Consider the following 20,940-nt stretch of genomic DNA (forward strand, 5'->3'; position numbering starts at 1 on the left):
GGTAGAGAGGGAGGGATGTTAGGAAGAGAATAAATGTAGGAGCACTGGGGGTGGTGGGATTTGGGGGTAGGGTAGGGGAGCGGCGAGACCCTGCAGGGCAAACGGAGCGGGTCAGAAACAATGAAATGGAAGAGCAAGTCATCGAGGAACAATCAGTGAGGTGAGGTGAGTAGTAAACACACAGCAGCAAGGCTCAGGAGTAAGGTGCAGTTCTGCTAAGAGAGATTGAGGGGGAGAAGGGAGGCTACAGAAGGTAGGGCAGGGCAATAGAGCAAGTAGGACAAATATCCAGTAGCTTGATTTACTTTACAATAAAGTATTTTAAAAGTAGGTTAATGCTGTCATCTAGTGGACAGATCAGTTAACAGCAGCTAATGGACATCAACAGTCAGGAAATCTCAAGGCAGGATACACCAGGGAATGATATACACGCGGCAGGACAAAACTTTTAGTTATGTACTTACCATAACTTCGGATGTATGGGATCCATCTCGCCTACATTCACTACAGATGGGTTCGGAGCCGATCCATCGGCTCCGACTCGGCAACTAATACACTAGCACGAAGTCTCTCATTGGCTGGGCTACTCCCTATCCCAGGATGCACTACACCTGCTTCCCCAGATCTTGTTTGTTCGCTTTCATACATCCATGCAAACACAGAAAAATTAGTAGTCACTACAACCAACTAAAGTTCTTCAAGAAAGATCTCCAAGAAAAAAGAGACTACAGCTCCTCTAAATCCGAATGGAAGGGGGAAGGAGGGTGGGTACTTATGAATGTGGCGAGATGGATCCCATACATCCAGTTATGGTAAGTACATAACTAAAAGATGTAATGGGATCCTATCTCTACATTCACAACAGATGGGACAGCGTCCCTAGCACCTACATCCCGGGTGGCTCATTGGAACACACTCCTGAGAACTGTGGAACCAAAGGAAGCTCTGCCTCGAGAAACCACATCCAATTTGTAATGAGAAATGAAAGTGTGCGGAGAAGTCCAGGTTGCCGCAGCACAAATATCATCTATTGATAACTTGGAGTGAAAAGCTACGGAAGTAGCCATTGCCCTGGTAGAATGAGCCTTGACTGGAAAGGGAAGGTCTTTGTTAGCCTGTGAGTAAATAAAAATGATACAATCTTTAATCCATTTAGATATGGAGGTTTTTCTTACTGGTTGACCCAATTTGTTCACTGCAAAGGAAACAAACAATTGATTCGATTTCCGCGTTTGAGCGGTTCTATTCAAATAAAAACGCAGTTGTCTATGTACGTCCAATTGATGCAAAGTATATTCTGCGTTATTAGAGAATTCTGGGAAAAAGACAGGGAGTTCTATAGTTTGTTGAATACAGAAAGAGGAGGCCACTTTTGGTATAAATGCAGGGTTTAATTTCAATGAAACTCTATGCTTGTGAAAAATCAAATAGGGAGGATCAGAACAAAGAGCTTGAAGTTCTGAAACTCGCCTAGCAGATGTTATGGCTACTAAAAAGGCCGTTTTCCAAGACAGAAATTTTAAATCACAAGTAGCAGCTGGTTCGAAAGGACGGGCAGTTAGGGCAGCAAGAACCATATTCAAATCCCAAGGGGACAGGATGAGATAAAGGAGGCCTAAGGAGCCAAGCCCCTTTAAGGAAAGCCTTACAAAATTTGTGAGACATCAATGAAGGTTCAAATGAAGCATGAAAATTAGAGATCGCCGCTAACTGAACCTTAATGGTAGAAACTGAAGAGCCCGACTGAAAAGGAGGCCAGAAAATTCAGAACCTCCGATACTGGTGCAGTGAGAGGATCTATACCCGTTCTTGAGCCCAGAAGGCAAACCTTTTCCATTTACTGGAATAAAGTTTGATGGTGGAAGGTTTATGAGAAGAAGACAGTATGTGGACCACGTCCGGAAAGAGCATTGTCTCGGACTAAGGATGGAAGTGGAGTAACCATGCTGCCAACTTCAGGGACCTGAGAGACGGATGAAGCCGTCCTGACTGATGAGTCAACAGGTCTGGCACCGGGTCCAGAAACCATGGACCTTCTATCGCATGCCTCTGTAGGAAAGGAAACCAAACTTGACGAGGCCAGTGAGGGGCAATCAAAATCATCTCGCTCTCCATGTAAATGGCCTTCTGTATCACCCTCGGTAGGAGGGAATGGAGGAAGGCGTAGAAGACCGGGGCCAAATGTGAGTCAGAGCGTCCCTGGGAATCTGTCCCTGAGAAGGAAACAGTGTGAAGAACTCTCTGCATTTCGCATTGTGAGGGCTGGCAAACAGGTCGCAGCAAGGAAGACCCCATCTGTCGAAGATTTTCGCAGCTATACCCTGGTTGAGGGACCACTCGTGGGGTAAAAGAATGGTCCTGCTTAATCTGTCCACAATCACATTGGACTTCCCCGGTATGTGCGTTGCCATTAGAAAGCGGTTGGTAGCTACCAGTGCCAAAGTCTCATGGCTTCTCTGCATAGTGGGTAAGACCTGGTTCCACCTTGCTTGTTTATGTACCACACCACCGACATGTTGTCGGATAGGATAGTAATCGGGCCCTGTGGGAGAGCGTGATGGAGAGCTTGGAGTACCAATAGTACCGCTCTCATCTCCAGGACATTGATATGCAAATGCGTTTCCTGGATCTGCCATGTGCCTTGGACTGACCTGTCCAGGTAATGACCCCCCCACCCTACCTGGGAGGCGTCCGTAGTCACAGTGGCAACGGCGTTGAGGTATGAAGGTCGCCCTGGTCGAGATTTGATTGGAGAAGCCACCAATGCAGATCTGGGCGGCAACTTTCCGTGATTATGATTAAGTGGTTCAAGGGAAGTTCCTGATAAGACCATTGAACCGACAGTAGCCATTGTAAAATTCGCATGTGAAGTCTGGCCAAGGGAACTAAAAGTATGGTCGATGCCATCAAGCCCAACAGTTGTAGGATCCGATGGGCGGTGCTCTTTGTAGGGGAGACAGGATTTGACTTGATCTTGTAAGACCTGAATTCTTGCTGCCGGTAAAAGGCGCATTCTTTTGTGTCTAAGTCTGCCTATGAAAGTAATACGCTGAGATGGCTGTAGTACAGATTTTGCAAATTGAGCGTGATCCCCAAGAAACGGCCCAAGGTGAACGTGGCTCTGAGCGCTTGGAGTAGTAGATGCTCGGAGGTGGCAGTAAGGAGCCAGTCGTCTAGATAAGGAAACACCTGGAATCCCAGACTTCTCAGGTGAGCAGTTACCACTGCCAGACACTTGGTGAACACCCTGGGGGCTGTGGTGAGACCAAAGGGCAGTGCTCGGAATTGGAAATGACTGACTCGAGGCGAAGCGTAAATGTCTCCTGGACTCTTGAGCTATGGGAATGTGATAGTAAGCGTCCTGGAGATCTATGGAGCACATCCATGCATCTTTTTCCAGCAAAGGAAGAATAGATTGAAGAGTGACCATTGAATTTGGACTTCTTTACGAAATGATTCAATGAACTGAGGTCCAAAATGGGCCTGAAGTCCCCTGTCTTTTTTGGTACCAAAAATAATTTTGAGTAAGTTCCTGATCCGATCTGGTTGATGGGGACAGGCTGGATGGCTCTTTTTCTAGCAGCTTTGAAACCTCTAATGCTGCCTGATCCCGCTTGACTGGGTGGTACGTCCGGGATTTCCCTTAAAGAAAGGGGGGGTTTGTTGAAGGGGATGATATAACCTCCGGTAATAATGCGAAGCACCCACTGATCGCTTGTTATGGATTCCCAAGCTTGTGGGTGCGCTGCAAAGTGACCCCCGACTGGCTCGAGTTGCACAGTCGGGCAACAACTCAGGAACGCTGGTTGTATGAAGAACCACGAAAGGAATCGCGGTCTCCAGAGTTACGGGGCCTCTGCCACCTCTGGGCGGCGTCTTCCAAAATTCCCCTGCCTCTGGAGGGAATCACTGGGTGGAGTAGGGAAAGACTTCTGAGATTTTCTAAACCACATTTTCCCTCCTCTCCCAGCCTTGGGGTAAGGCCTAGAAGGAGCGGAAAATCGGGCCCCAACGGCAGTCAAAGTCTTGCCCTCCTGCTCGCACCGAGTTAGTGTGTCCTTCACCTTGGGTCCAAACAAAGATGACCCATCAAAGGGGCGTCGTGAAGGAAGACTTGAAGGCCTCCGTGAGCGAACACAAGCGTAACCAGGCTTGTCTCCTGAGGGCAACGCCTGTTCCGCTGCTCTACGCCCCTTGCCGCATATGAAATGAGCCTCATGGACGAGTTAACAATAGAAAAGAGGGTAGTCATCTGTGCGCCAACAGTCGGGCCAGCGCCTCAGGTAGGTTACCAACAAGAGAGTCATTTAGCTCTTTGAGAAGATCCCTTTGGAGCCTCGTAAAATGACATAAGTAATTCAGCGACCGTAAGGTAAAGGCCGCTGAGGACAGAAGTACGCTTCCGTACCTATCCATACTCCTAGAATCCTTATTAGGAGGATGAACAGGCGTCGAAGCCTCTGCCACATCCTGCTGTGTGGTAGAAGCCACCACCAAAGCATCTACAGGCACACCCTTTGTGAGAAATTCCTTCTGGGGGGGGGCTGACAAAAATTTATTGGGCCTCGCAGGCACCGGTTCCACAGAATCAGGGTGTTCCCACCCTTGAGAAACCAAATCAAGGAGTTCATCAAGGCGGAGACACCCAGGAGGCGGAAGGCTGGGCCCCAAAGGCCTTGAGGAAGACTGACTCCTCAGCTGAAGGGGTTTTGGCTTGCCAGTCACCTCTCTGTCTCAGAATCTCCAAGATATCTGAGAAGGAGATGTCATCCGAAGATGATTTGGGGACCCTTCTGCGTCATCGAGGTCAGTATCCGATGTAATAGACTCATCTTGGGAGTCTACGTGCTTCCTCTTACACAATTTCTTCCGTGGGGGTTCGTCCGAAGCAGTTTGGACGGACCACCCGAAGAAGGAACCCCGATGGGGGTATCCTCAGGCCCTGGGGCCCGCTGCCGGGGCTGCAACACAACAGAGGCACCAGTCTCCAAATCTAGGGACGGTGAGGTAGAATCTTGCTGAACCGACAAAGGCATGGCCAGCGCTCCTCATGGCCTCAAAGGCGGACCTCCAGAATCCAAGGAGGTCACTGGTCTAGAGGCCACGATGGCACTGGAATTCCAGCAGCCGATGCTCCGAGAGGAAGACTAGGCACAAGCACCCAATCCCAAAGTATTCCCTCGGGCCCGGCTGAAGAGGTCGCAGTACCAAACCCTGAACTGGAGGACAGGGTAGGAAGCACAGTCGGAACCGAGAGACCTCGAAGGGTCTCTGCTCCGACTGTATGGCTCCTTTGCTCCACCACCACCGACTCCAATGGCTCCGAGGAGGTTGGAGGAGGAATCGAATGTGTTGGAGGGGATCGGCTCGAAGCTAACTGTGCTGGAGCCGAGACCAATTAGTAAACACTGGAAATTGGAATAGCCTCTGTAAAACCCTATCCAGGTCCGAATCTGAAAGTCTCGATGATTTAGAGGAGGTAGACAATCGAGAAGACTTTCCTCTCGGCTCCGAGAGAGAGGGACCGGCTCGAAATGGCTCCAATGCTATCGCGCCGACTCCACCACAGCATGGACCACCATCGGCACGAAGGAGCCTTCTCGAGCCGAGGGGAAGAGTCTGAGCTGCACACTTCCACCGGCTCCGAAGCCAATTGGAACCGATGGAGGTGATTCACCTCTCGATACTCCAACTTGCGGCTCCGAAAGCAATGGAGCCGAGGTAGGAGGTATCGAGGCAGACTCGACCCTCGGCCCCGAAGTCAGTGGAGCCGAGGAAGAAGAGGTCAATTTTGTCTTTTTAGAAGTCGGCTCCGACGGACTTGTCGGAGCCGACAATCTTTTCTTTTTGGAAGCAACAGGTAGATCTAAGGCTTCCTCAAAAGAAGGCTTGATAAGCCCTTTCAATATTAATTTGTTCTTGCATTCTTGAAGAACTCTAGATGAGAACGCATGACAGACTCTACAAGTCTCTTGCAGATGTTTCGGCCCCAAACAATAAACACATACTGTAATGGACATTTTATATTTGCACCGAGTGCATTTTTTAAAACCTGACTTTTGTTCCTTAGACATGATACAGGCCACAACAAGTACAACTCTAAGGAAAAACTACTCTACCACAACAAGTATAGCACTACACACAAATTGCGCCAACTGAAAAGCGCGAGACACACTGGCGCGAGTACTGGTGAAAGTTTACCTCACAACAATTTGAAACCAGTTGAACGGCGCAAAGCCCTCTAATTTAAACGGGCTTTGCCCAAAAAACAACTAACCAAAAGTTAATAAAACTAAAAGCAGTCAAAAGGTAGGGCAAAGGCCCTCTAACTTAAACGGGCCTTGCCCGACTGAACAAATTAAATTTTTAGAAACAAGCACTTGACAAAAAAACACTAAGAACTAGTAAGAAATAGCTGTTAAAACAGCTGTTTGGTTAATATAGACAAAAATTCCCTAGGTCAAGGACCAATAAGGTAAAAAGAACCACTTAGCTCCAGCCAAGTCGAGACCACGTCCAGCTTGTTAAGCGGCAAACGAGATCTGGGGAAGCAGGTGTAGTGCATCCTGGGATAGGGAGTAGCCCAGCCAATGAGAGACTTCGTGCTAGTGTATTAGTTGCCGAGTCGGAGCCGATGGATCGGCTCCGAACCCATCTGTAGTGAATGTAGGCGAGATAGGATCCCATTACATCTTTGGTTCAGAGGTTCATAGGTTCATACTAGGCTATCTGCCCTGGGGCAATTATAAGCCTAGCCCGATTCTGTATGGCTTACACCCCCTTGATTTGAGTATACTGTGCCCTTTTTAAGGTTTAGTTTACTGTGCCTCTGTCTAATAGTGACACGGGAGTAATCCCTGGGACAAACCTACAATCCCCCATCCACCTATCGAGATTCTTCTTGAAGAGATTCAGTGAGGTGCTCTGCCTCACATGAACTGGAATTCTATTCCAGAGCGAAGGGAGCCTCTGGGTTATGAACCTGTCCCTCCAGCAAGTTCTATTTATTTCTGTGCTGAGGTTCAAGTCCCTCGAGTGTGTGGCTCTAAGGGATTTAGATTTACTGAGGTGGAGCATGTCCATTAATTCTGGATTTGACATAGCTTTGTATGTCAGGCATTGATCGCCTCAAAGTAGGCGGTATGCAACTGAGTAGAGCTGGAGTTTTTTTAACCGAGCAGCATATGGCATCTGTTTGAGACCCTTGATCCTCTTAGTGAGATACTTTTGGGGTCTTTCTAATTGCTGCAGGTGTCGGGTAAGGTACATCCCAAAAGGGGCATTGTATTCTATGATGGGCCTGATGAGGGATGAATAAAGGGGCATGGTTACCTCTCTTGATCTAGATGTGAAACCCTTCGTGATGAGGTGGGCTATGTAGAAGGTCTTTCTAACCACTTTGGCAATGTGGTTTTCAAAGGAGAGATTGCTATCAACTTGGGTCCCCAGGTCCCTAATAACTTTCTCTGTACTTAATGGGTTTCCGCCTATGTGGTAATTTGTGGGCACACTGTTTTTGCCAAAGGGTATGACTATACATTTTTTGGCATTTAGCTTTAAACCATGGCGCTGGCACCAGTTATCTGTCTCTGTGAGACCTTTTTGAAGGATGTTTGTGTCAGCTGGAGAGTTGATTATGGTGCCCAGTTTGCAGTCGTCTGTGAACTTGGTGAGCCATAGTCCTCTCACGTTTGCCTTTACCTCGGAAAAGTATATACTGAATAAGAGTGGTCCCAGGACAGAACCCTGTGGGATGCCACTTGTGACCGGTTTCGAGTCTGACATGGCTCCAGCAACTCTCACTCTGTGGGTTCTGTCTTTGAGCCAGTTTGCGACCCATCTTGTGACATAGGGGTTTATATTTAAGCTGGATAGCTTATCTATGATGCCCGAGTGGAGTATGCCTTTGCAAGGTCCAGATAGGCTGTGTGGACTACCTTCCCTTCATCTATGGCTTTGGTGACTGTTTCAAAGAAGTCAACCAGGTTCAAAAGGCAGGATCTGCCCTTGACAACGCTGAACTGGGTAGGATCTAGTGTCTGTAGGTCCCCAATGTCTTTGTTTATGAGCTCCATGATGATCCTCTCCATAGCCTTGCAGACTAAGCTAGTCAGGCTTATGGGGCGATAGTTTCCAGGGTCCGTAGAGGCTCCACCTTTGTGGAGTGGGACCACTGTTGCTGTACGCCATTCTGTGGGCACATATCCTGTAGTGAGGCTGAGATTGTATAGCTGTTTTATTTGAGGGATTAGTTCCTCTTGGAGTTCATGTAGGACGCAACCTGGGACGCCATCTGGTCCCATGGAAGCAGTGTTTTTTGCTTTGGAGAGGGCAGCCTTCACCTGAGCATCAGAGATGTTTGGGAGGCAGCCCTCTGCCGGGATAGATATTTGCTCTTTTGGGGGGGAGGGGGTGGAGAAGTTTGCACTGAACCTGTCTGCCAGGATATTGGCGATGTCTGTGTGTTCAGTATATTTTTTATCGTTTAGAATCAACTCAACAAGTCTGGAAGTTGCATCCCAGGTTTCTAACATAACTGAAAAAAGCATTATGATTGTCTTTGGTGTCCTGTGCAATTTTTCTCTCGAAGCTGGCCTTGGAGGATTTTATGAGGGATCGTAATTTTTTGCTAGTACTGATCAGAGATGCCTTCCCTATTAGGGATTTTGCTCTATCATGTAGTAGCTTCCTCCTTCTGTTGTACAGTTTATTTATGGCAGGGGTCCACCAGACTGGATGCCTGCCTTTGGATGATTGGGTCTTGGTTTTGTTTGGGATAGCATGATCCATGCATTCCTGGAGATGTCCGTAGAATGCGTTTATATAGGATTCTGCAGTTTGGGCCATACTTTCCACTGGCCCTCGGGCCTTGAAGGATTCCACTTCGGTTTTGAGAAGTGAGAAGTTCACTTTTCAGAAGTTTTTCACTGTGGTTTTCTGGGCTGGGGGTGGGGTCGGGATGTGGACATCCAGTGAAATTAATTTATGGTCTGATCTTACCAATGAGGGATATACTTCTGGTGTGGAGCATAGAGTCCCCATGTTGGTAATGATCAGGTCTAGTATGTTGTCCCCTCTTGTGGGAGTGGTGACTAGTTGTTCCATAGCATTTGAGTTTATAATTTCCAGGAACCTTTGGGCTAAGATGCTGGGGCTTGATTAGTGCTCCCAGTCAATGTTTGGGTAGTTGAAGTCGCCCAATATAATGGTGTTGGAGAGATCTTCATGTTCTCCAATGTTTTCAGGAAAGCCGAGTGGGATTCCTGACTTTGAGAGGGTGGTCTGTAGGATGCTATAAACTGAAAAGCAGTCTTTCCCATTGTTAGTTGCACATGGATGGTCTCCGATACTTCGTGCAATGCCACTAACCTGGAGGTGTGGATATCCTTGATAAATATGGAAACTCCCCCTCCTTTTGTGGTTCGGTCCGGGTTTTGGGGCTGAAAAGCATGATATGAGGTATAGCCTGGTAGTGCTGGGGTGCTCTCTGGAGCCTTGAACCAGGTTTCTGTCACTGCACAGATATCGATATTCTCCATACTGAGGAGAGCTTTGAGTGCGTGCATCTTGAGGTTAAGACTTCTGGCATTTAGCAGCATTACCCTTAGTTTCTTGTTCGTTGTGCTGTCTATGGGGGTGGGTTTGACTTTTGAGCCTTGCCTAAAAAAGGCACTATGGGGGTGGCAAGAGCCTTTGCCAATATCCGAAAGCCCAGCGTTGACAGGTGCAAGCCGTCCCTAGTGAAGCAACGTGGCTTGTCGAGCATGTCATCCCAGGCTGACAGACACTGGATCCCCTTTGAATGACACCAACATTTTAGCCAATTGTTAAAATCGATCATTTTGTCTTTGTACTGTGGCATCATTCTAGGTGAGGGTAAGATGCTGCTCAAGGTCAGGGTCATACCAGCCTGGGCTACATGATCAGAGAGCTCCTCTATGTCTCTTTTCATGTAGTCCAGGGAGGTACGTCTCAGATCATTCACACCAGCATGTACAATGACTGAGTCATATTTATATTTGCTTTGGAGTGACCTGAGTGCTTGCGTTATGTGGCGGATCCTAGCACCCGACAGGCAGCTCACCGTGACCTTCTCTTTATTCAGCCTGGTGAGTGGGACATCAGTGTGTCTGACAATAGAGTCACCTATTACAAGAGTATCAGGTGTGTTATTCAGCCTTAAGGGCTGTGGCTGCTTGGCACACTGACTTTGTGGGCTATGTGTTGTGCGTGTTTTGTTTTGAGGTAGCGTTTGCTTGGATGTCTGCTTTGGAGGTCTCTGTTGCTTAGGCAGATTTTTATTTAGAGCCTCCGAGTTTGTTTTTGTGTATTTATGTGTTTGGTTCGCTGATGTGGTGGGACTATGTGATACTGGAATTGTGTTGTGTGAGGTTACCTTCTCCTCCTGACTGGTTACACCAGTTTTGAGATGAGAGAGCTCAGCCTCCAGTTTGGCTAAATAGTTGCATCTCTCACATATATTTGAACCTGTTTGGAGGAGGAGAGGGTTGTCCGTGTACATGAGACAGTTGTAACATTGCCTCAAAATTCTCAGATTCACCAGCTGGACTGGAGAGGAAACCATTGACTGACCTTTGGACATGCTAGAGTAATATAGGGAAACTGAATTTAAGACGGACCAATAGAGGACAGGGTAATCGTAGAGAGTATAAGAGTAAGTAGTGCTTATGGTTTAATAGAGCTAACTTGTAGGATTACTTAATTGGACCAGTGAAGGGCCTTAGAATGAGAATATGGTGTTTAAATTGAGAGATAGAGCAGTTCTATGGGAAAAAGTGAAGAGCAGACTTTGTGGAGCCAGGAATAGTTTAAACCCAATTAGGTGGCACTGCCCGCTGTTGCGCTATGCGCAAAAACGTGCAAAAGAGAGTTTTAAGAGAGGAAGATGAAGGAGTTTTGGAATTGACCCAAAATGGCCAATAAAACTACAGTTTCAAGTCACTTTTGAGTGTTAGTACAGGTTCTGCTCAGGGGACCAGTACAGCACTGGGAAAGTAAGCGTTCACTTTAGATGGGTGTCAACAGTCAGGAAATTCAGGATTCATATATTGGTACAGTTGTTTCATCTATAGGCCAAGATTACACTACGGTGGGGAAAGGGCAAATTACTACTTCCCACTGTATTGTGAGCCCCCACCCAACAAAATCAAACTAGATACCATAATTTTTCAGAATTAAGATGGTTTGATGTCAATATGTTAGTAGCAAATATGATCAATATCGGGCGGCGCAGTGGTGGCAGGTAATGCAATGCTAGAGGTTCCAGAAGGGTCTCTCTGGTTCGATTCTCGGGGGAGTTTCCATGTCTTTGCATGTTTCTCCTGGGCTGCGGGGGGTTTCCTCCCTCCTAGACATCCTCCCTCTCCATCCATCTTCTAAAGAGATGCATCTGGAGCATTTCTCCCCCCATCCTGAAAACAAAGTGAACTGTGGAACCTCCACAAATAAAAAATAAATAAATAAATAAAATAAATAAAAATATATTGAACATTAAACTAAATAAACGAGACCCATACACATATATAAACACACATAAGCAAGTGCATGCAATAACACACATGTATATACAATATGGAGGGATAATCCCTCAACATCCTTTTGGAGAAAAACTCCAAGGTTGCTGTATGGTGTGGGAAAATGAGAAACTCCTATCATCACAATGACCATGGAATATGAGCAAGTGAATACTGCACAGCTGCAATTAAGAAAACGGCTTCAACACGAAACTATCTCACAACTGTGGGACTCTGATTCCTGGAGAAATTATGCATCAGGACAGACTTCAGGGAGAGAAAATTTTCTATACAATCTAATATATTTGACACTTCACAGGGCAGCTGAGCTAACAAACGACAGTTTTGTTTACTCTGAGCTTCTTCTCATGAATGACCACAAATGTTTAAAATAGGTAAAAGTTTTGCCTTTGTACACTCATGCAAATCAAAATCAAAAGGTACAACAAAACATAATTAAACATGGAGAGATAAGCACCTCTGTGTACAGCCTATCCTCTAATAGGACTTAACCACATAACATGCATTGTGATGGAGTAAACAGAGATTATAATACACTAGATTATGAACACCACACTGCTTCCCATTAATGTCACATCGGAACAATCACAAAACAGCTGCAATTCCTACCTGAAGATTACGTTTACTTTTTCTTATGTTATGCTGTAACAGAAAGTTGTTTTCCTGTGCAAAACGACTGTACTGATCATCCAGCTGAGTCAACAGTCCATGGAACAACAAGGTGGCAAATGAATCATTAGCTGCAGCATGGTCCCTACAACAACAACAAGTTGTCAAACATTTTTATAACATGCACAAATGCAGTTAATTTAGTATATGATTATCAAGAAGTTAATTATACTGCCAGACTTCAAGAAAACCAATACAAGTGCATATAGTTTTACAAAGACTAACATCTGGGAAGCATGTAAACTGACATATCAGTGAACTTAATTTAGCATAAAAAGAAGCCAAATGCAATAAAGCTGAATAGTTCTAAGCAAGCAATGATACTTGGGAGGATGCATGTTACTGGGCAAATAATGCCCACTCAGGGGTGTTATGAGGCTTCTAAATGCTGGTGGATGGCCTCTACACTCCTGGAATGGCATTATTTCCCCAATAACACACAATCTGGGGGGCATTACTACCCTTAGAGAATGAGCTGTTGTTTAAGTTCTTTTGTATTACTATATACTTCCTTATATTTTTAATGTAAAATGGTCCCTCTACTTAATGATTCAAACTTGCTGTATCATATGTAAGTCTTGTTGGAGGAAGTAGACAACTTATATTTGGGATATAACATAAGTATTTAATGTCTACACACACATATTCAGAAACACAGAAAGACAAACACACATAAAAAGAAACAAATACAAACACACACACACATATATACACACATAAGCCCAAGCTCACGCACGCACACTATTTTACTTAATTTTCTTTTTAATTTTGTACTAACTAGACAGCAAAGCCACATTTAGTGTGCATAAAAATGATGGTCATTTGTTTTTTTTACTGTCTTAGCTTCATGGCAGCATATTACACTGCTGTAAAGTGGCAGACTTGTTTTTGGTGACTATTATAAAGACATTATGTACTTACCATACCGTTTCATCTGTGTTTTCCATTTTTATTCTTCCTCAATGTATGGGTTCAGATCCAACACTCAGATCGGATGCGGCCATTACTCTACAAACTCTTGAGCTCCTTTCCTAACCATAATGCACAATGCCTAACATCCCTCAGATCCTGTTTACAGCTTGACAGAAGGAGAGAGAGACTATAAAAGAATTGCCATAACTGGAGTTCAACAAAAGGGACATATGGTGCCCTTGGTGTCCTTACAGATCTCAATCCTCCAGAAGCTGTTTATGAGAAATGGTGGGGGGGTTTGAGGAAGAATGAAAATGGAGAACACAGATGGAACATTATGCTAAGTACTTAATTTCTTTATCTGATGCTGCCAATGTCCCACACACTGGGGAATGAATAAAAAGAGTCCAGAACTACCTAAATTCCTGGGTGGACTCTAAGGAAGGATATTCCTGAGTACAGTTGAACCAAGGGCTGCTCTTCCCCTTGAGACCAGATCTAGTTTGTAATGAGTGATAAAGATATGAGGATTTGACAAAGTAGTAGCTGCACAAATATTGGCCGTGGATGCTCTAGACTGGAATACAGTGGAAGTAGCCATAGAATGGTTTTGTTAGAGGGAGATTCAATTTAGTGAAGACAAATGAGATGCAATCCATCAACCATCTGGCTACAGTTACCTTTGTGACTGATTCACGCATATTGTGATGTGCAAAGGAAACAAAGAGCTGGTCTGTCTTTCTAATTTGTTATGTTCTGTGCAGGCATAAACACAATTGTCTATGAACATCCAGTAAGTGCTCCTTTATTTGTAAAGTTTGGGAAGAATACTGGCAGATTAATGGTTTGGTTAATGTTGGATTCTGACACTACCTTAGGTAGGAAGGAAGCATTGGTATGTAAGGTGACTCTGTCTTTGTGGAAAATCAAATATGGGAGCTTAAAAGATAATGCTTGAAGTTCTGAAATTCTTATAGCAGATGTAATTGCAATTAAAAAGATAGTCTTCTAAGTTAAGAATTTTAGATCACATTTAGCTGCAGGTTCAAAGAGAGACTGTGCCAAGGCCTGCAGTAGCAAATTTAAATACCATGGTTGCATAGGATCTTTGTAAGGGGGTCCAAGTATAAGAGTACCTTTCAAAAATGCTTTGCATAATTTAGAGGAAGCTAGTAAAGAATTCTGAAACCCCTCATGGAAATTCAAAATGGCTGTGAGTTGGACTTTAATAGTCAATGAACTAACACCCTCTTTAAATAAACTTGTTAAACATTTAAGAGCAGAATGTATTGGGGCTGAGAAAGGTTCTACCCAATTCTGCTCTGCCCAATAAACAAATCTTCTCCATTTACTTCTGTCAGTTTTCTCATAGACAGGTTACTGGATGATAATAGAATGGAACAGACAGTCGAAGAGAGCATAGGTTGCCTGGCTATTAATGGAATTGGAGAAACCATGCAGCCATTTTGAGGTCTGAGATGTCCAGGTGAATCATGCCTATCAGGTGACACAGAAGGTCTGGAGTTGGATCCAGAATCTAAGGTGGGTATAGAAGATGAGGCCAAAGGAAGGGGGACCAAATTTGTTGAGACCAGTAGGGTGCAATGAGAATGACTTTGCTCTTCACCCTGGCTGCTTTCTGGAGGAATTTGGGAACTAATGGAGTCAGGGGGATAAGCGTATAGAAGACCTGGGGGCCAATCATGGTGTAAGACATCCCTCTGTGACTCCCCTGGAGGGGGGATTAGGGCAAAGAAGCTGCTGCACTTGTTGTTTAGGGGAGATGCAAAGAGATCGCAGCAAGACTGGACCCAGTGACGTAAAATCATGATGTCACTTTGTTGCCGAGCACTTGTGAGGTAGTAAGATGGACCTGCTCAGTTTGTCTGCTGTCATGTTGGACTTCCCTGGAATATGCTTTGCAATTAGAAAGCGGGTGGAAGAAATTGCCCTCTGCCACACCCTCAGGGCTTCTTGACACAGGGGATAACATCTGGTTCCTCCTTCTTTGTTTATGTACCAAACTACCAACATCTTGTCCATTTGGATCGCAATTGTTCAGACAGGGAGAGAGTTTTGGAATGTTTGCAATTCCAAAAGCACCACTCTCATTTCCAGAACACTGATATGCATGTTGGCCTCCCTGGGGGACCAAGTGTCTTGGATTGTCTTCCAAAAATGCCCCCCCCCCCCAATTTGGGAAGCATCCGTGGTCACTTTGGCCTTGAGCTGAGGAAGAACGAAAGGACAGTATCAACAGTTGTTGTGACTGCATCCACCAAGAAAGGTGCCTCTTGCATAACTGAGTTATTCTTATCTTCATTGACACAGGTTGAGAGGGAGAATTGACGATTGTGTTTGTAGCATCCATTGCAGAATTCTCATGGGATATCTTGCTAAAGGAACTAAAACTATTGCTGCTGACATTCATCCCAGGGCTTGTAGAATCAACTGGGCTGAAATTCTGGTTCTGGTACTGCAAATTATTTTCTTGGCCTGAGTTCTTATTTTTTGTACTCCTGAAAGGGGAGGAGATGCTACCATAGACACTGTGTTGAACATTGCTCCTAGGAATTCCAAAGTCTGAGCCAACTGTAATCGTCACTTGTTGTGACTGATGGTTATTCCAAGATCTGAACAAGTCTGCAACCCTTGACCATTGTGAAGCATTCTATGTAGGTAAATCAGAAAATTAAAAAACAGAATCTATGAGCATAACTATGAAATTAGAACAAAATGTACCAAAAATGCTTTCTATAGACACACAATAAGCTGTCAAGAAGGAACTTTTCAATTATTTGTATTGGAAGTAATTCCAAAGGACATAAGAGGAGGTCCATGGGAGACTTCCATTGAATACAAAGAACTACTGTGGCAACTATCCCTGGAAGCTGCTAGATTTCCAGGTCTGAATGATGCAGTTTCTCTCGCCCCAGTTTTAAAGTTAAGGGCTGCAAAGCTCTAGTGATTCTGGAAAAATGTATCCCTTTGTGTACATTAACTTTATAAATATAATTTTTGCTTTTTTAAAAAAATGTAATACTACGTACCCCAGGACAAAGCTAAGGACTGGAAAATCAAAAGTGTATGTGCAATAATCTATTTTGGTTCAAAAAGAAAAAAGAAAATGTATGTCTTTTACTATACTGTTTGAACCATTTATTTAAAAAGCACCTGTATATGATTTAAATTCCTTCTTTGGACACAAGATGGTGCTATTGTATGGAAGAATAGTTTGTTTTATATGGTTTTTAACATGTATAAAACTAAACTGTATTTGTATTTATATTTATTTATATTTATATTTATATTTATTAAGAGTGTAGAGAAGGTATTGTGAATATTTATATATTTACATATGTATGTATGTGTATAGAACTGTTATTAAGGACTGGTTTAAAGGAATTTAAAAAAAAAGTTTTATAGGGTTGAACATCTATTTAGTACATGTGACCACATTAAGAATATACACCAATTGGATAGCAGTATTAATTAAGTGAAGGGTATTTTAGGGGAAGAACTGTAAAAGGTATGCATTTCTACTTCATCTGAGGAAGTTATTAGAGGACGAAAACACATCTGTGGTGATAACAGCGTTTATGGTTTTATTCTGAAGAAAGTGTGTTTCAATAAAGCTTGTTCGTGTGGAAAATACCAGTGGAGTCGTGTCTTGGTGGAATTGCTCTATTTTTTCTTGGTTTTGGCTGCTTTATTGAGCAATTTACTTTCCTGTTCGTTTTGGCTGCAACACTTGGTCCCGTGCTTGTACCAGCTGATGACTGGGCGGAGCAGTAATGAAACAGTCATTTAAATATGGAAACACCTGGAATCCCTGAACAGCTACTACTGCCATACACTTGGTGAACACCTTGGGGGATGTGGTGAGGCCAAAGGGCAGTGCTCTGGTATGGTAATGACTGGCTCCTAGCCAGACATGTAAATACCTTCTGGATCATCTGTTCATTTTTATGTGATAGTATGCATCTTGAAGGTCTACTGAGCACATCCAGTCATCTTTGCTCAGAAAGGTCAGAATGGACTGAACCGTGACCATCCAGAACTTTGTGTGTCACATAGATTTGTTCAACAGACTGAGATCTAAAATCCAGTCCCGTTTTCTTAAAAAAAAAAAAAACAATTTGAGTAAGTTCCAGATTCTATTTGGTCTGGAGGGACCTCTTGGATGACTCTTTTTCCTAGCAGCTTTTGTATTTCCAGTGCCATTGCTTCCTCTAATTGGGTGGAACACTGGGAATTTTCCTGGGTAACGGGGATGGAAGGGAAAAGGGAATGACATAACCTCTGGAAATGATTTGCTGCAACCAAGTATCCCTTGTTATGTTTAGCCACTCATCTTGGTGTAGAGATAAGCAATGCCAGACTGCCTCCAGAGGAAGACAATCAGGCATCCTATCAGGAGCACTAAAAGGGCCTATCGAACAATGCATCTCTGGACCCTCGGTTTTACGGGCCTCCTCTGCCATGGGGATGTCTTCTGCCATTATCGCCCCCTCCTATACATACCAGTATCCTCTGGGAAGTCATCCATCCTTCGTAACTATCATATTGACAATACACCCCTTAGAGTTGACCCATTAGTCAGGGACTTAGGGACACACATAGATAGTAATCTAGCCTTTGTTCATAATGTGTCTACAGTGGTGAGGAAATCATTCTATGTTGTGCTACTTATAAACAAAGGTATGGCATCTAAGTCCAAGGAAGTCACTGTTCCATTGTATTCGGCATTCATCAGATCTATCACTGAGTACAATGCCCCCTTTGGTATGTACCTAACCAGGCATATCCAACAACTGGAACATCCACAGAGGTTCCTCACTAAAAGAATACAGGGTGTAAGTAATATGTCCTACGCAGACCGCCTCAAGGCCCTGTCTCTGTATGCAGTCTTCTACAGGCTTTTATTTTTTTTTTTGAGAGGAGATTTATGCCTGGCATACAGGGCATTGTCAGACCCCACTCTGATGGGCCTCCTGCATAGTCACAAAACAAACAGTACCAGAATTACCCGTTCTAAAGACTTAAACCTTGTGTGCGATATAAATAGAACCTGCTGGAAAGATAGGTATGTATCTCGGAGACTACTCCGTCTATGGAACAAGCTCCCCATCCATGTGAAGCAGAGTTTCTCCCTAATCCAAATCAAGTGCAACTTGGACAACTGGATGGGAAACCGGAAATTCATCCCTGGTTTGGCACCTATATCTCTGATGCAAACAGGTAACCTGTAAATGGTTTATCTCCCAGGCCCATGCTTATACTTATCAAGGGTATCAGAACTTGTCAGAGATTTGGAATGCAAGGCTAGGCTTAAAATGATCCTTGTGGTCGTTAGCCTAGTAACCACTTATGAACCTATGAACCCCTGCATCTGGGGGAACTACCTCCACATGTGTCCTGGAAAGGAACCTGAGACTTACTGAACCACATCTTTCAACTTTCCCCATTGACTCCTGGAAAAGGTCCACTGAAGGGTCAAAAAATGTACACCCACTACAGATAAGGTTTTTCTGTCCTTGTCACACCTGGAGAGTGTGTCTGTTACTGTGGGGCCAAACAAAGAATAACTATCAAAAGGAGCACTGACGAAAGATGACTTGAAGGGCTCTGCAAAATCACACAGGAGCATCCAGGTATGCCTCCTGACTGAAATGCTTGAACCCACAGCCCTTGAAGTGCCCTTGAGGTGCCTTCTGCTGCATACCAGATGAGCTTCATGGAAGAATTTGCAATAGATTCAAGGGTAGTCAACTGTGAGGCCAGAAAAGTTTAAACCTCTGCAGTAGTAGCCACTGAAAGGAAGTTTGAAAGTTAAGTTCCTCAATCAAGTCCCTTTGCAATCTTGTGAAGTGTGCCAAGTACTTCAGCAATTAGAGAGCAAATGTCACTGAAGCATATACTCACTTTCCAAATCTGTCCACAGCCCTAGCTTCTCTATTAGGGGGATCAACAGTGGAACTCTGTTCTGTGAGTTCCTTCTTTGTAGCAGTCACCATAACCATTGCATCAACTGGTACTGCCTTACTCCAATGTTCTCTTCCTACCAATGGAGCCAGAATCCTGTCTGGTCTCTTGGGGATTGGCTTAATCACATCACATGCCTTCCATGCCCACTTAGAAATCAAATCAATAATTTATCAGTGGGCGGAGTGACCCAGGAGGTACATGGGCCAGTCCCAATAGATTCCAGAAACACTGACTCTTCAGGAGTTGGGTTTTGGGCAGATTAACCACCCTTCTGTTTAAAGATTTCAGGGATGTTGCCAAATACATCATCATCAGGTGGTGATTTGGGAGACCCCTCCTCCCTCATCAAAGTCAGTATGCTCAGTGATGGACTCCTGGGTGGAGTCCAAGTAACTCCTCTTGCATGTCCTCTTTCTAGGGACTTCTTCAGTGGGATGACCCAGACAAGTATTGGAAGAGATGACAATACCTGGCTGGGTGGTCTGGAAGCTCTGGGCTGGCTATACCACTGGTGAAGAACACTGAGGATCATGGTCCAAAGCCAGGTGAGATGTTGAGAGTGGATCTGTGAGGAAGGCCCAACTGACCTGCCTGAGCAGAGAAAACCTTCTTCACAACGCAGATTGCTCCAGACAGAAAGAAGCCAATGGAGCCGAGAAAGCAAGTTTCTGGCCCGTCACCTCCCTCTGCTCTGAGAGACATCTGCCCAAGGCGGAAGCCAGAGCCAAGCTGTCCAATGCTGAAGCTCCAAGAGGAAAAGATCACTCTGAAAAATGTGGAGTCAATCCTATCCCCTCGGATCTGACCTGGAAGCTTCAGCTCCAAGAGTCATCCAGATCCGAAGAAGTCGGAACCAGTGCACTCAGAGTAACAGTCGGATCTGAAGACAATGTCTGAAGGGCCCAGAACTCTCAGATCCGAGGACTCAACACCAGAGGTTGAGTCAGAGGAGGAGGCGTTGTCATTGGAGTAGTCGATGGACGGTGTTCCTGACCCGAGGGGGGTAGGGACCTTGATGATTCCCTTCTGAAATTGTTCCATGAAGAATCTCACCAGGCTTTCCACATCTGCTTCCATGCGATTTCCGGAGGAAAGACAGGACACCACTGAAATGGACTTAGAATGCCGCTCAAGAAAAGGGGAGGGTACCTTGGACAGTATCGGATGCACGGAGGGTGAATACATAGTGCGAGGCAATGGCTTTGGATCCAAAGCTGCCGGACTGGAAAAATACTAACTCAGATCCAAAGAAGGTCGGCTCCCATAAGACTTAAATTCCAATTTTTCTCTAGTTTTCTTTGGCTCAGAGGATGTAGAAGCATAAGATTCCACAGACCTGAACCTTTTAAAGGGTCCCTAACTTTAAACTTTACAAGGCTGAATTCAAGATAAAGCATCAGAGAAAGGAGTTGGGAGCATACCCTTTAAGATTAATTTGTTTTTCCTCTCAGTTAAAGCCAGTGGATTAAAACCATGGCAAATTTCGCAATCCTGATACACACAGTGTAAGCATCAGAAAAAGGCATTTTATGCCCGCATCTCTCACATTTCTTGAATCCCTTTTCAGACATAGTAAAGGAAATTAATAACAGCCAACAACAGTAACAACAGCAACGATAAGTCAATGAAAGAATAATAAGAATGCGACAGTATTTATTTTTGGAAGACTAGATTAATTAACCACCAAGAATAAAGATGGATTAATTAACCAGCAACAAACTGGAAGGTAAAAACACCATTGAAACAACAAGAAAAATGGGGTAGGGAAGGCTTACCAACAATGGTAGCTTAGAATACACTAACAAGTGTAGAAGGC

General features: G+C 44.5%; 1 protein-coding gene across 3 annotated transcripts in view; it reads right to left on the reverse strand.

Annotated features, from left to right (window-relative positions):
* STAT1 (signal transducer and activator of transcription 1) overlaps positions 1–20,940 on the reverse strand; it is a 1,683,855-nt gene that overhangs the window by 1,511,993 nt on the left and 150,922 nt on the right. For all 3 annotated transcript variants that reach the window (XM_044075195.1, XM_044075193.1, XM_044075194.1), the window contains one exon: positions 12,165–12,309. In XM_044075195.1, coding sequence (XP_043931130.1) covers positions 12,165–12,309 — 145 coding nt within the window. The remainder of the gene's footprint in view (positions 1–12,164; positions 12,310–20,940) is intronic.

Source organism: Protopterus annectens, chromosome 6.part0 (genome assembly GCF_019279795.1).
Source record: "Protopterus annectens isolate FY-2018-M chromosome 6.part0, PAN1.0, whole genome shotgun sequence".
Taxonomy (NCBI): Eukaryota; Metazoa; Chordata; order Ceratodontiformes; family Protopteridae; genus Protopterus; species Protopterus annectens.